The sequence below is a fragment of the Ostrinia furnacalis genome, unplaced genomic scaffold (genome assembly GCF_004193835.3).
Source record: "Ostrinia furnacalis isolate ACB-3 unplaced genomic scaffold, ASM419383v2 OfSCF2477, whole genome shotgun sequence".
NCBI lineage: Eukaryota > Metazoa > Arthropoda > Insecta > Lepidoptera > Crambidae > Ostrinia > Ostrinia furnacalis.
The window spans coordinates 42,286-58,278 of NW_021132716.1; the positions used below are offsets into that span (position 1 = coordinate 42,286).

Consider the following 15,993-nt stretch of genomic DNA (forward strand, 5'->3'; position numbering starts at 1 on the left):
CCCCCAATGACTTTCACATCGCACGGTTGGTAGTAGCTTGCATCCAGCGCCTTCCTGCTACCTTTATCAGGTCGTCGGGCCAGCTTGCTGCTCCATCGGCCGTCAGTTCTGCGTACTATGTGCCCTGCCCATTGCCACTTCAGCTTGCTAATCCATCGGGCTATGTCAGTGACTTTAGTTCGTTTAGGGATATTATCCTCATTTCTGATTTGATTTCGTAAAGAAACACTGATCATAGCCCTTTCCATAGCACGCTGTGCAACTTTGAGAACGATCCTTGTCTCTGGTAAATTAAAAAGAGTCGTCTTCTCAAAAGAGAGGTACTACTTTCAAGGAACTCAGGTAAGTACAATGACATGCCATTTACAAGTAACGAGAAACTTGAATTTGAAACGTCATGTTTTAAAACGAAAATTGATACAAGATCAAAACATTTCAAGCTTTTCACACATAACTCGCAAAATTCCAATCCAAAATAATATTCAGATGAGTTATCGCCCGAATTTCCCGTGAATTTTGTAGCAAATTCCGATATCCTATTGCAGGGATAGCGAACCTTTTATCAACGTGCCACTTTTCTAAGAAAATGTTTGATATAGTCTGTCATAGTTCATCACCATCATCATCATTTCAGCCATAGGACGTCCACTGCTGAGCATAGGCAGCAGATAGCAAGAAGGCGCTGGATGCAGGCCGCTCGAACCGGTCATTATGAAAGTCATTGGGGAAGCCTATGTTCAGCAGTGGACGTTCTTTGGCTGAAATGATAAATTTTGTGATTGGTGACATGCCCTAATATTTTAGCGCGTGCCATTGGTTCACCATCCCTGTCCTATTGGAGCCGTTCAAATATGTAGATATATTTCCGCCTGTTGCATACGATAATACTAATTCGCGATGTATCGTGTGCTAACAGCTCTTAGCGTGATTGCAAAACGCGAACAAATAGACAATTCGCAATATCCGCTTTGTCAAAACCATGTTGCTAAAGGTAAATCAATTTCAGTAGCACAAAGCTTTGATGGTTTAACAGGATGCATTCTGAGAACTTGATGTAGGTAATTCTCATTCCTAGGCAGGGGATGACATCCGGCGAGTGGCGACAAGCTGAAATAAACTGGATGCAAGTGGGAGACAGAAGTCGGTGAAAGATTGAAGAGGCCCATGTTCGAAGACGAACCCCAAAGGCTATTATAGATAGATAGATTTTTCTGATTCGTACCGCCTATGTTCATCAGAAATAATTTAGGATTCTACTGGGGTAACAATTTTTCAAATTAGTCTAGTAGTTTCGGAGACTATTTGGTAATTTAAATTTGGTAATAAAAAAAAATAAATAAAAAATTACCTACAAACAAACAAACAAATCTTTCCTCTTTATAATATTGTACCTACCTACATTATTTAATAACTTTCGCTATTATAAATTACTTACTTACTTTTCTGTTACATTACTTTTTTAAAACACAAGCATAATAATATAACTACAAAGAAATGTAAATGTGCTGTAGAAAATAAATGAAACTTCTCAGTAAATATGAAACGCCAGTCCCGCATTGGGAAGCAATTATTCGCGCCGCGTCGATTAATTTCCTGCTCTAGAAGGCGTGCATTTGAAGATGCGACGTCGATTACCAATGTAGACGTGGACGTGACGACGAATCTCGCTTGATCGTGTGAGATTTTTGAAACGTATTTTCAGAGCAGTAGAATTTCAATTTGCATGCGTTCAATATAAATCGTTTAAAAAATATACTCACACCCTGACAAGTAAAAATTGCATAGTATAGTTCTTCTGGAGTCCTATCGCTATTTTCTTCTTTTGCTTATTTTCTAAGAATGTGATAAGGTATCTAACACTAATTTAGGTTTTCAGAGCTAATGGATTGTGCCTCTAAAAGATTAATAACTAGCTTACTAATGTTGCTATTTGTTCAATTTTTATCTAGTTTGCACTTTAATCAGTTCAGACCAACCCATTTACCAAAATGGATCATTCGAACCACTACGTACTACATAGTATACGACTGTCGAGTACTATTCCTTTGAACGATCTTCTACTCGAACGAAACGTTTACCAACATCCATTCGTACATGTAATTCCATTTTCGTTCTTGCACTCAAATTCGCGCGCAAACTGATGAGAGAGCACGGCGCTTTTAGCTTTTGCTTAATTAACGCTGCAACCGCCCAATTAGTGAATGGCTGATGCGATGGATACACGACGTTTGTTTGCAATACCTAAAGCACATTCAACGGTAAATTACCTGTTTATTTAGTTGAAATGGTTACTTACAGGTTTTTTTGGCGGGCTTTTGAACGCACTAGGCGCGATTTTTGAAGCCAATTTTGTATTTTTCTCTTTTTGTGATAAAAATAGTTATCTATCTATTCGAAGTCGTTAAGTCAACTTAAAACTCGACTATGCCGGACGGGGACGGTAAGGACCCGCCCAGGGGCAAGGAAAAAAGGAAGGCACCAAATAGAGATCACACCTATACGAGTGCAGATGAAGATTTCTACAAACCGTACGTAAAACCAGGGTATAGAAGGCTATTCGCGGAGAACACGGTGAGTGGCGAGTTTTCTGTATTTGTGGAAAGCACGAAAGAGAATGAGAAGATCGGGAACAACAATCCCATTCTGACTACCAACCTTTTCAAAAATGAAATCAAGGGCATTACCAATCTTAAAAGAATTAACGCCAATAAAATATGTGTCACATTTTCCCAGTCTAGTAATGCCAATAACTTCCTGAAAAACGATCCCTTCCTAACCAAACACCAACTCAAGGCATACATCCCAGCCACAGCAGTAGAAACAGTCGGCGTGCTTCGCTTTGTACCCACTAGTATCAGCAATGAGGAACTTTTTAAGAAACTCTCGTCATCTTACGAGATCATAGGTGTACGTAGGTTCACCAAAAAAGACAACGGCGAATTAAGGGTAAGTAATTAAAGGCAAGTATAATTAGCTGTTATATTAGCCATAATGTAAGTGGGAAAGTTAATTATTGTTTCCCAAATCAATTGTCAGTATTAGGTTCTTCTGGCAATTAAATGTTGATTGTTATTTCTGGACGCAATAGGCATTCTATTAAAGAATTTGCCCAAAGTAGCTATTTGAAATAACGCTCCAACCGGGGGTAATTCTGATAATCAAGATTAATTCCTAATGTATGTGCTCTAGACGAGGCAGCATGCCTCGTGCTGTGAGTGGGGAATATCAAGGTGTCAATATCACAAGCCTGCAATGTTAATTGAACTAAACTTGTGACTAAACTAAGTGCTCGGTGTTAGAGCGGTAAACAATTTCGTAAGCAACACTTTGCACAAAATGCTTGTACATGACATAAATTGTCAAAACAATACCAAGATTGATTGTTGTGAACTTGGGCGCGATGTCGTGATTAAATTGAATATTTGTATGCATAATATTTGAATGCTTATAAGGAAGGTTTGAACAATGTGTGTAATAATTACACTAACAAATGACAGTAAAATGGCTAATTTCTCAATATTTTAAATTTTTTGGAAACCATAATATCTGATTATGTTTCCAATATGNAATGCGTACCTAAAGTAGTCAAAACCTCTCCCAATATAATGAAAAAGCCTGTACCTTGGTGGGATGATGAGTGTAATAGTGCAGTTAAAAAGAGTAAAGATGCTTTAAATTTTTATAGACGTAATCCAAGCATTGACAACTACATTGCATATAAAAAATTGGATGCTGCTAAAAAACTAACTCTTAAGGAAAAAAAGAAAACTGGATGGAAATCTTTATGTGAATCTTTTAATAGATATACTCCTGTTAGTACAGTATGGAACTATATGAAGAGGTTTAAGCGTGTTTCAATTCCCAAACTGCCGAAGAATGATGAATGGATTCCCTCTTTTTTTGAGAAATATTCTCCTCTATCTCCTCCTGAAAAACAAGTAAATAATTCATTATTGCAAACATATTTCTCTCAAATTGGTGATGAAAAAGCAGCTTTTTTGTCTCAACATTTTTCTTGGGAAGAGTTTATGACTGCTCTGCAGTCTCGTAGGAACACTACTCCTGGTTTAGACAATATTCCTTATGAAGTTATTCGTCGCCTACATATTAATGCCAAAAAACTTTTACTCTACATTTTTAATTTACTATGGCAAACACAGGTCATCCCAGACTCATGGAAGACTCAATGTGTCATTCCTATACTTAAACCAGATAAGCCTCCTGATGACTGTAACTCTTATCGACCAATTTCTCTGTCNATTTGATTAATATTAGAGACAAATGTGTACCTAAAGTAGTCAAAACCTCTCCCAATTTAATGAAAAAGCCTGTACCTTGGTGGGATGATGAGTGTAATAGTGCAGTTAAAAAAAGTAAAGATGCTTTAAATTTTTATAGACGTAATCCAAGCATTGACAACTACATTGCGTATAAAAAATTAGATGCTGCTAAAAAACTAACTCTTAAGGAAAAAAAGAAAACAGGTTGGAAATCTTTATGTGAATCTTTTAATCGATATACTCCTGTTAGTACAGTATGGAACTATATGAAGAGGTTTAAGCGTGTTTCAATTCCTAAACTGCCGAAGAATGATGAATGGATTCCCTCTTTTTTTGAGAAATATTCCCCTGTATCTCCTCCTGAAAAAGAAGTAAATAATTCATTATTGCAAGCATATTTCTGTCAAATTGGTAACGAAAAAGCAGCTTTTTTATCTCAACATTTTTCTTGGGAAGAGTTTATGACTGCCTTGAAGTCTCGTAGGAACACTACACCTGGTTTAGACAATATTCCTTATGAACTTATTCGTCGCCTACATAGTAATGCCAAAAAACTTTTACTGTACATTTTTAATTTACTATGGCAAACACAGGTCATCCCAGACTCATGGAAGACTCAATGTGTCATTCCTATACTTAAACCAGATAAGCCTCCTGATGACTGTAACTCTTATCGACCAATTTCTCTGTCTTCATGTATAGGTAAAGTATTTGAGTGCATGTTAAAGACAAGATTAGATTATTATGTCGAATCAAATAATATCTTACCAAATGAACAATTCGGATTTAGGAAAGGCCGAAGTGCAGCAGAAAGTTTTACAGCATTGGTCTCAGATGTTAGGAATTCTCTTGACGGTCACTCTGCAACAGCTTGTGTCTTCCTTGATGTACAGGGCGCGTTCGATAACGTGGTCCCCTCAATTTTAATAGCCATCTTATGTGATATTGGAGTACCCGGGGTAGTCTGTAAATGGATTTTCAATTTTTTGTATAAAAGAATAATGTATATAAAATTTAATAACATTTTTCATGGACCCGGATATGTATATAAAGGCACAATGCAGGGCGCTACGATCTCGCCATTATTGTACAATTTATACACTAGTCAAATTAATAAGTATTTAACACAAAGGGATATAAAATTTTTACAATTTGCTGATGATTTATTAATTTATACTGTAAATACTGGTGAACGTCAGAATGGCGGGTGTATGATCACAGAAATGAATAGAATAAATATAATTAATTAATACCTGAGGTGTACCTTGGTGTACCTTTAGTTATTTATTTTGTACTTCCCTAAGACGGGAACAATTACGATTACAAAATGAGCCGCCAACCTGATATCAGGTTGGCGGGTGTATGCTGAAATTGGACGAAACAGGTAAGATATGGTATTCTAATATTTATAATTATTTAGTACCTGAGATGTACCTCACAAATATATTAATACGAACCAAATGCGACGAATAATTAACGAGAAAATTGATACGAAAAATTTGATATCCACCATTTTCTTGATGGCCACCATTTTTTATAAGAAGTTAGAAAGTTGATACTGACACAGATAATACATACCGTAGTATTTTTAAAGTTTGTTTTTTTATGGCACGCACACTTGTGAATTTGCCAATACCATTAATTTGCTAAAATCAAAAAGTATTGATAGCAGCGCCCTCCTGTAAATGACATAAATAAGGTTGTCCAACGTGGCAAAAATCGGAACTAATAATCGGGACATCGTCTTCTTCTTCTAATTTTATTCTCTTCTTCTTTTCGTCTAAAGTCCGATTTTAAATTCGACGGAATTCTGACAGCTGTCATTTTTTGAAAATTCAGATGTATTAAGCCTTTTTTGCTTTGAATTAATAATAAATAATATGAAATGAAATTTCATCAAGTACAACTTTTAAGAATGAACTATTGTTTGTTTTGTGAATTCAATGTTCACTAATTATTATGTACATTTTAGAGACTAAATAGAAAAAAAAAACGTGTTTTTAACACAGAAAAACGATATATTAACATAAACGAAAATATGTATTAATCATCAATGATCATTATCGTCATCTTAGTCAACTTGGATTATAAAATTGGCATCTTGTTAAATTGACTATTTTATGAAGCTAAATTTTATTAACAAAAGGATTTTCATAAAAAAGGTTTGTAACCCATGGATTATTGGCCAGGGAGTCCAGTAATAGAAAAATAATTTCCCATTTTTTTTTGTAACTTCAAAAATAAATGATAATAAAAATTCAAATGACCAATTCAAGAAAGGATTATTTTTTAATTTGTGAAAATACTCTCCATTCTTAGTGGGAATGTTTCAATGTTGACAACACTTCTGAAATGTCAAAATTCCGTGGAATTAAAAATCAGAGTATAGTAGCAAATTAATGGTATTGGCAAATTCACAAGTGTGCGTGTCATAAAAACAGACTTTAAAAATTCTACGGTATGTATTATCTGTGTCGGTATCAACTTTCTAACATCCTATAAAAAATGGTGGCCATCAAGAAAATGGTGGATATCAAATTTTTCGTATCGATTTTCTCGTTAATTATTCGTCGCATTTGGTTCGTATTAATATATTTGTGAGGTACATTTCAGGTACTAAATAATGATAAATATTAGAATACCATAACTTATCTGTTTCGTCCAATTTCAGCATACACCCGCCAACCTGATATCAGGTTGGCGGCTCATTTTGTAATCGTAATTGTTCCCGTCTTAGGGAAGTACAAAATAAATAACTAAAGGTACACCAAGGTACACCTCAGGTATTAATTAATCATATTTATTTTATTCATTTCTGTGATCATACACCCGCCATTCTGACGTTCACAAATACTGCTGTGCACAGTTTAAACCTAGCTTTAGTTGAAATTCATAATTTTTATTCTGGTAAATTAAAACTTGATATTAGTCCCAATAAGAGCGGCGTTATGTTATTCTCGAAAAAATATAATGAGTGTAATTCTAATATTTATTATAATAATAATCCTCTTCCATGGATTCAGGAAAAAAAGTTTTTANATACTTTTGTGGTTTCAACTCTGGGAACTATTTGAGAAATTGAGAAGAGTAAAAACTAAGTAAATATCAGTGAATCACAGTGAATCAGTGAAGTGAAGTGTCAAACAATCCCTAACTGTGTGTCAAACACAGTTGTCATGTGTCAAATTCAAACAAAAGTTCAACGGACTTCAAAGACTGGCTTAAAAGGGCATGCACCCAGAGCCGTGAAAAACTATATTAAAAAAAAAAAAAAGCATCACTAATGTGTCAGTGTCACTGTCAAATTTTTTAGGTTATTTTCTTTCACTCATGCTGTATTGATTGTATTTTCTTTGCTCATGCCTTATTTTTGTTGTTCAAGACTTGATGATTGGTGTTGGTGAATAAAGCGAAAAGTATTACATAGAAAAAGGGATTCGCTTAAGTAGAATTTACCATTCATAGCACAGTTCACAAGGGTTATTAAACAACACTGTAGCTCGATCTTGGTCAATTTCTAAGGAGTCTAATATTCAACCATTATCATGGCTGAAGAGGCGCCTCAAGAGAAGAAAGCTCCTATGACAGACGAAGAGAGGCTTGCGTTATGTCAGAAGCTTGATCAGGAACTCGACGACTTCATAAACAGCTTAGAAAAGAAGAGGTATACAGAAGGATGGCCAGAAGACCGATGGGAGGTTAGACTATACAATAATCCTTCTTCTTTCTTAATTTTTGGATATTACGACCCACAGATTAAGCTCCCCATTGAATCACATTAGTTTCTATCTACATGGTTGAAAAAATAAAAGCCTAATGCCCGTTTTCACCATTAATCCCTAGTTTTTAAGTGAGCCCTATGAAAACAAAATTCCTGTTATGTGTTACCATAGGGGTAGGGTTGCCACATGTTTGGCTTTTTACGGTCTTGTCCGGCCAAATATTGTGTTGTCCGGCCTGTCCGGTAAAATGTCCGGCCAAATTTTAAAAAGATTAGATTTCCAACACAAATTCTTTATCAAATTAGTGGCCTTCTTTCAGTTAGGAAGTTGTATGTGCTTCACACAGTTTTGAGAAAGCACAAATCCATGCCTTTTAACCCTGACTTCACCAATAGGAGGAAAGATATTGTTGCACATGCTCCTAGATTTAAAACCTTCTTTGCAAAAAAGCAATATGATAGGCGTTCTGTGTATCTCTATAATTTACTTAATAAGGAGATTAATATTTATGACAAAAATTACTTCGAGTGCAAGAAACTTTTAATAAAATGGCTGAAGCCAAAATCTTATGACGACATTGAGACAATCTTAAACTAAACTAATAAAATATAAATAAAAATAAAACACACATGTACACATTCACACATTCACACATACACTCACTCACTCACATACACACACACACACACACACACACACACACACACACACATACACTCACTCACTCCGCGCGCGCCATCCCCCTTACTTTGTTACTACAGATATGTTACTTAGTATACCTAGTTGATATTATACCTTGATTTTTTAGAATCCAGCAGAGATGTAAACAAACACTTTCATACACAATTACACCATAATCACTTACGTGTTCATAATATCATACACATTATTTAACAAGCCCATGAAACCAACTTTATTTTCACGTTTATACAAGTTTGAAATCAATCTTTGAAACAAATTATTTTAGCAAAATACGTGGACGATGAAAATTTGTGAGACATGTCAAATTGACTTGACGTTTAAAATCATGTGTTATCTCCATATTGTCTATGACTTGTCTCTGACACATCAGTGCCGTAACCTGTGAGTCATAGATTATTAATTTCCCATATTTCGGGTAATTTTCCCACGTAAATAACTGAGAACACTGGTCTTTGACGTATTATTTTTTCGAGTGAATGACGTTTGATTTCAATTAATTTCAATATTTTAATGTCGGGAAATAAGTGATTGGATTATTATTTTGCCTGTGAACTGTGATTCCTTAATTTTTGTTTGTTCGAACAGAACGGTTTTTACACAATTTCATCACACAAGACATGTCGTATTCGTGTCGTTTTTCCGCTGCTTAAATGTGTCAACTGTGTGAAGTTTGCACTCGAAGTGGTGTATCAGGGTGTGAATGTGTGCGTGCCGGCCTGTACGTACAGGCAAGCTGGTGTATCCTAATGTCACAGTATTTTGTTGATGAGAATCCGTCCGACTTTTTTTATAGGTCCATGACTCTAATAAATAACTTATTTTGTTATTTACAACAAACAATTTGTCATACAAAACGCCTCAAATTGAGAGTTCATTTTCCAAGTTTGAGGTCTTTTGTATCGACATTTAGTAAACGTTCGCAACTCAATCCAAGAGTTGAGTTTAGTTGCTGTTTGACTTCCTTACCTGATGTAAATACGAGGTTTTAACACGGAAAGCCTTTCTGAATTAGATTTAAGAGAACTCGCCTTCGTTGTAGAGTTAACCGGTGAAACTTCTTTTGAACTACGTGAATTTTAAGGATTTGAAGAAAGTTTGTTAGGGAGCACTGATTTAAAACTGTTTACCTTTTTGTCTGAGACTTTTTATTCAATGTTAAGTTAAATATCATTAAAACTTTACTATCGCCGCGCTTCTGCTAGATAAGTTTGGGAGTGAATAAATTGTTATTGAGTAGTCTTATAATATGTATCAATTCCTTAAATATACTCAGTTAATTATTAACNAGCAAGCAACATAAGTTTAATAACTTTACGGATATCATTGATTGTTTTACTGTCCAGTGTGTTTTTTGATTACATCTGTGAATACAGTTTGTTTCCTGTTCTCAAAAATTTTATAATCAGTTCACATTCAATGTTGCGACTTTGTTGCATATTTTTAGTATTTTGACGATCACCCGGCGATGATACGCAAGTACTACAACATTTCACTTCGCGATTAACGAGAGGTTTTGTCGCATCACTAGTTCACAGACTAAAAATATTTTTATGTCAGTTGGCCATATTTGATGACATTTCTGCTGATTTCTAAAAAATTAGACTGTATGTAGTACTAGTGCTTACTTTTATTTTTGTATAAGTACCTATTGAATTGTATTTACGCACACATAATATTCCAAGGAAGAGCGATGTCTCCTGGCACAGGCTTCTTTAAGCTTAAAAGGAGGCATCGATCACTATTGATTATAAGCAATTCCGCTGGTAATGAAATAAAGATTTTATTATTATTATTTATTATTACAAATGAAGCACAGAGTCCAGTTTTGTAATTTTGGACCTGGCAACTCTACATAGGGGTCACTTAAAAATTAGGGATTGATGGTGAAAACGGGCATAAAAGTCTTAAATATTACTTTGCTTGTGCCTATAACACTTACCCCTGGTAGAATTTGAGTGTGATGTACCTCTCTTAACTAGATGTCCTTTTTCTTTATGATTTCAGGAAGAAATGGACAAGCATCCATTTTTCATGAAAACAGTACCAGAGAATGGTGATATATCACCACTAGCCGAGGGGCTTGCAAAACTAAAATATGATCCTGAGGAAAATACACCCGTGGAACTGGCTACCAGTTACAAAGAGGACGGGAACTTCAATTTTAAACACAAGAATTATCGCTTAGCGATATTAGGGTAGGTTTGAACTATATTCTCTTAAAAACTAGTTTTAATGCTGGTCCTATATTTTCAAGATAGTGTTTTTCTTCTTTTTTTTTTTTTTTTGATGATTCTGCTTCATGGCAATCTGTTTTTTCAACAATAAGCCACTTCTTTGGTTGATTCCTCAGACTATGTTTTCTTCGAGAGCCATACTTGTGTGAAAATTCATTTCACACGACTCTCTTAATGTCAGGTGGTAAATCTTTTATGTAGGCTCGGTATGTCATTTCTCTTTAGCCGGGTGTAGGGTATGGAATACCGGAATAAGTTTTATACCGGTATTGATACCGGTATTGAAATTTCAATTACCGGTATACCGAAATTTCGGTATTTTTTCGGTATTTCTTGAGATACTGGTATTTACTGTTTAAATGTTTCCAAGAACGATTAGTAAGTCTCGTTTGCGAAAAGTTATTAATAGGCCAGTAGAATAAGACGTGAAAATTAATCAAATCGGAAATAATTCCTAAAGGTTTTGTTTTAATAGCTTCATTTGTTGCTCATTGACTATCCTAAGTTTTCGACTTCGACGGAGGTGTGGTGGGGCCCCCCCAAAGGGGCATTTTTCTTTCCGGTTTTATGGTTATACCGTATTAATAAAGGACTTGCAGTATAGAAAATTGATCTTCATGGCACGTGAAGGGCATTTAATCCTGCATTGAATAAGACGAAATTCATATATTTTAGACAAACCGTTTTCGTGCTTATCTTCGACAAAGTAAAAAATATGCGTATAATTAATGACCTTCTCTAAGTTCAATGGCTCGTCACCCGCTGGCTCCCAAGCCTTGAAAAGGGCCACCTTAACCAGCGTATTCCTGTCAAGGCTCGCGAGTTGGATTCGCCTATCCTTATTCATCCCAGCCGTTCCTTTACTACGGTTGCTGCGCCTCTTCCTTGCTCTCTCTTGAACGACTTTCGTGTTATCTACTGTGGCTGCCCCTCTTCCTTGCACCCTCCTGTACGACTGCGTTGCCTATTCTTATGCCTGGTCCAAGGTTCGACTCCAATAATCAACAACAACAGTTTCATATTAAAACGCTGAAGAGTTTGTTTGAATGCACTAATCTCAGTAACTGCTAGTTTGATTTCAATAATTATTTTTGTGTGGGATAGCTCGTAAATTGAGGAAGGCTATAGGATATTATACGATCACGCTACGTCTAATAGGGGCGAAGCAGTAAAGAAAAATGTTGCAAGCACGGGAAATAGTATTCAAACTATTTTCACGCGTACAAAGTTGATTTNAACTTTTTTGACCCTTAATTTCATTGAAATTACACTAGAGCTCAATAATACCTATATAACTTGTAAATTTTAATCAAAGCAAGAAAAACTATACTCCTTCCTAAATATAGTGAACATAATGAATAAAATAAAAATAAATGACACGTAAATTACATGCACAAAAAAAATTGACGTAGGGTAAACATCAGGCAAAATCAGGACATTTTTTTTACCACATGGCAAGCATTTTCGGAATGCATAGGTAGAACCTGTAAGATAATTTCTTTTTCAATTTAGGTGGACTAAAATGTACGTCTTTTTTGCAGCTGGTGCAATGACATCAGGCTGATTTGGCATGTCAGAGCCTAGAATACATGTCACTGTTTGCTTTACCACCCGTTTCGCGGTATTTTTTTACAGACTACCATCTTTTACATAATATTATGTTCAAATATCAATATATCATTAGGAAATGTCTTTTCCTAGGTTGTGGTGCCCCAGGATCCATCATTTTTACGAAAAATTAGTCGTCTAAAACAAAAACGCCAATTTCAGTATGGTACAAAAATGTCACGTAGTCTGCGACGTGCGGTCCCACAGACCGCTGTTGAACTTTAAATAGAAATATCTTATTAAAACTGCCCTCGTCGATGTAACCACTACCTGTAATGGCGTTTGGGCAACTAAACTCGAAGGTACTGAGACGCTCGGAACACGGGAGTAAGTAGAACATTGCAATCCAGAAATTTCAAAAACCGGAGCGGTCTGTGAGACCGCACCTCGTCGGTTAAAGGTTAAAGAAAGCTTTTATTGTTCTTCAACTGGTAGCAAAAAATTTCCTATGCATTAAAGGCAGATTTTTATAAGAAAGACATGAGTAAACATATTGTTTGTGTTTGTATTTGTTTAAAGCTTTCTGAATCAGTTGCATATTTCTCCTTAGTTGCTTGTGGGGGCGCATCCAAGATGATGGTAGAGACCATGCTCGAGTCCTCGCAGGACTTTGGTGAGTCTCCTGTCACATTTTATTGAAATTAGATATTATTATGGTCATTGTCGGCCGTTTGGTGTAGTGGTTCAGAACGGACTACTTTGCCGAGAGGTCCCGGGTTCGATTCCCGGCCGGGCAGAAATTGAAATGATGAATTTTAATTATTATTTCTGTGACGAGTCTGGGTGTTTTCTATGTATAATATGTATGTATTTACAAAAAAAAAGAAGTATTTAAGTATGTTTATCCCGTCGTCTATTACCCATAGTACAAGCTTTGCTTAGTTTGCGACTAGAGGCGCAGTGTAAAATGTCCAAGGATATTTATATTTGCCCTAACACTGTCAGGGGGTTTCATGATAACCAGTTATCAAGTTTAACTTTAAACCCAATCTTTATTTTTCAATTATAAATCATCAAACATTTTTATTCTTTACTGTTTGCACTATAATTCACTTTTTTATATTCATTGATGAAGGAAGGAAATGATAAAGCTATCTTTAGTTTCTCACAATATCACATTCAGAGAAAAATAAAACACTACTAATTGCTTGATACAAATTACTTACATAAACAAAGTTATCAGTAATAGAAAAGATAATAAACTGATTACAATTGAATTTAACTACATTTGTTAATTATGTTGTAAATATTTGAATTTATAAACACCAGACAAGATTAGTTTACTCATCTTAAATACAAAATCAAACTTCAGTTTTCCATCACACATCCCATTTTTACTCGAATTAAAGTTTATGCTCATCTTAGGCAGATTTTTTTATTTTGTATTAATAGTATTCTAAAATGTGCAATTATTGTCATTTCAACGTCAAATAAAACAAGAATCTCAATTGCTTGTTTTACACAGTTTACCAATCTAAATTCATAATAGCTTGTTAATGCCTGCTCACATGTCAGCCCTGTTTGAACAGCGTGCACTGCAAATGTTTAGATATCACATTTCACTTTAGTCATCAGAGTGGCAACCGTTTTCTCATTAGCAAATTTTCATGTCGGCGTTAATGAGGAACAGTTATTTCGTTTTGACACCGTTCGAGGCGGCAACATAGCCAGCGGACGGTCGTTTTAAAATCTTTCACTTTCCACTTTACATTTTCCAAGCATCAATGACCATCCGATTCCGCCCAGGCATGTCGAACGGCGCGCTACCACAATGGAAGCGGGAGCTGCTGCAGCGCCGCGCCGCGCGCTCCCGCCCCGCGCCGCCCGCGCCCGCGCCCGCCCCCGCGCCCGCCGCCGCGCCCGCCGCCCACGACGACGACGAGGAGCTCCCGACCCGGCGGCCGGCGCCGGCCGCGCGCGTTTCCGCCGTGCTGCGCGGGCTCGAGGCGCCCTCGCGCACGTCCACGCCGGAGCCGCGGGACCCGCAGCGGCCCGCGCCGCGCTCGCCCACGCCGCCGCTCGTGGACGCCGTCGCCCCGGCCCCCGACGAGCCCGAGGCGGCGGCGGCGGCGTCGACGGAGGCGCGGCCGGTGTCCCGCGCGGCGCTGGAGGGCATCGCGCGCGCCGGCTCGTCGATGCGCTTCGCGTTCGAGGCGCCGCGGCGCGGCTCGCACCTGCCGCCGCTGGCCGCCGCCAACCCGGTGCTGGTGGGGCGCGCGCGCCGCGTCGGCGTCATCCGCCCGATGCCCGCGCCCGCCGTGCGCTCGCCGGAGCCGCAGCCCGTCGTGGAGTTCGACCGGAAGGTCGCGTCGCCGCCGCCGACGCCGCGGCTCGCGTCCCCGCCGCCGGAGCCCGATCCGACGCCGCAGCCCCGGCCCGAGAGGAGGGAACCCCCGCCCGCGGCGATGGTGGAACCGATCCCGCGCTCCCCGCCCGAGACCGCGGACGTGATCCGCCCCGAATCCCCCGCGGACCGCGAGCCCGAGATCGTCGAAACGAGACCGAAGGCCGAGCGACCGCTGACCAACGGATTCGCCGAACCGAGGCCGATCCCCGAGGAGCCCGTGTCGCGTCTCGGCGGCGCCGACATCGAGCGCGCCTGGAACGGCTCCAGCGAGAAAAGAATGGAGCCCAGGGAGAAGAAGCCCGCGGAGACGAAGGAGGCGAGGGGCGGCGCGGCGCCGTGGGCGGGCGGCAGCCCCGGGCCCGCGCGCCGCCCGCGCGCGCCGCCGCCCGCCGCCACCTCCATCGTGTTCAACTTCTCCGACCGCAAGGAGGTGCCCGACTACATCGAGAACGACGGAATCATCCTCCGCGGCAGCCGGAGGAACAAAATCAAGGTGAGTCTTTAAAACTACATAATTGCTCCGGTTTACAACGGCCGGGCCGCCCGAACGACGGCGCGCGACGGTGCGTGGTCACGCTCTGAATGCGCGCGAGCATCGATTGTGCAATTCGGGTGCCATCGTTCTCAGTTTTTGTCCACGTCCCGCATAGATCACGCCGCGATACGCCGCGCGGAGGCTGCTCGCGAGATGCGCCTGCGCCGGTCGCGGTTCGCCGCTGCTCGGGTATGCGCGCGGGCTTCCTTCCGACCTTACTTTGATGTTACGTATCTATCTCCTATCATTTACTATCTCCTGTCATTTATTAAGATTATATTAATTATCCTGTAAATTGTTTCATATTACATTGAAGATTAGGCACTGGCACACATCAACATCACCTTAAAGAATTTTAAAGGTCAACTTTCCCCTTGATAATTTTTTTTTCTTTGTATTCATTCAAACTATAAAGACAATTTAATGACGAGCTGAACTTGTTAGATAAGCGTCATTTACATGCCGCCGCGCGCCTGCTTAGCACTTCCTAGGAACAAAAGACAGAATAGCATCCGAGATGCCGAAGCTCGAACGTTTGCGTAATAATTAGCATTCTTCTCTCGTC

The 15,993-nt window shown here is 38.8% G+C and overlaps 2 protein-coding genes and 1 long non-coding RNA gene across 3 annotated transcripts; 2 read left to right on the top strand and 1 right to left on the bottom strand.

Annotated features, from left to right (window-relative positions):
* Nucleotides 1-3,776: 3,776 nt before the first annotated feature.
* LOC114355668 (uncharacterized) lies at nt 3,777-5,451 on the bottom strand. Its single transcript, XR_003656129.1, has 2 exons — nt 5,049-5,451; nt 3,777-3,927 (listed from the first exon to the last, which is right to left on the bottom strand). It is a non-coding gene; the product is annotated as an uncharacterized LOC114355668 (long non-coding RNA).
* Nucleotides 5,452-7,599: 2,148 nt separating this feature from the next.
* On the top strand, nt 7,600-10,930 carry LOC114355664 (tetratricopeptide repeat protein 4-like). The gene is made up of 2 exons (XM_028308617.1): nt 7,600-7,978; nt 10,709-10,930. The coding sequence occupies exons 1-2, from the start codon at nt 7,826-7,828 to the stop codon at nt 10,901-10,903; spliced, it is 348 nt and encodes a 115-aa protein (XP_028164418.1). The 5' UTR covers nt 7,600-7,825; the 3' UTR covers nt 10,904-10,930.
* Nucleotides 10,931-13,085: 2,155 nt separating this feature from the next.
* Nucleotides 13,086-15,694, top strand: LOC114355665 (vegetative cell wall protein gp1-like). Its single transcript, XM_028308618.1, has 2 exons — nt 13,086-13,159; nt 14,293-15,694. The coding sequence occupies exons 1-2, from the start codon at nt 13,120-13,122 to the stop codon at nt 15,396-15,398; spliced, it is 1,146 nt and encodes a 381-aa protein (XP_028164419.1). The 5' UTR covers nt 13,086-13,119; the 3' UTR covers nt 15,399-15,694.
* The last annotated feature ends 299 nt before the right edge of the window (nt 15,695-15,993 follow it).

Bases quoted from the DNA above. Each gene is read 5' to 3' on its own strand.
- LOC114355665 (XM_028308618.1), top strand. From the start codon at position 13,120: ATGATGGTAGAGACCATGCTCGAGTCCTCGCAGGACTTTG. The intron at 13,160-14,292 runs GTGAGTCTCCTG...GATTCCGCCCAG, and splicing joins CGAGTCCTCGCAGGACTTTG to GCATGTCGAACGGCGCGCTA.
- LOC114355664 (XM_028308617.1), top strand. From the start codon at position 7,826: ATGGCTGAAGAGGCGCCTCAAGAGAAGAAAGCTCCTATGACAGACGAA. The intron at 7,979-10,708 runs GTTAGACTATAC...TTATGATTTCAG, and splicing joins GGCCAGAAGACCGATGGGAG to GAAGAAATGGACAAGCATCC.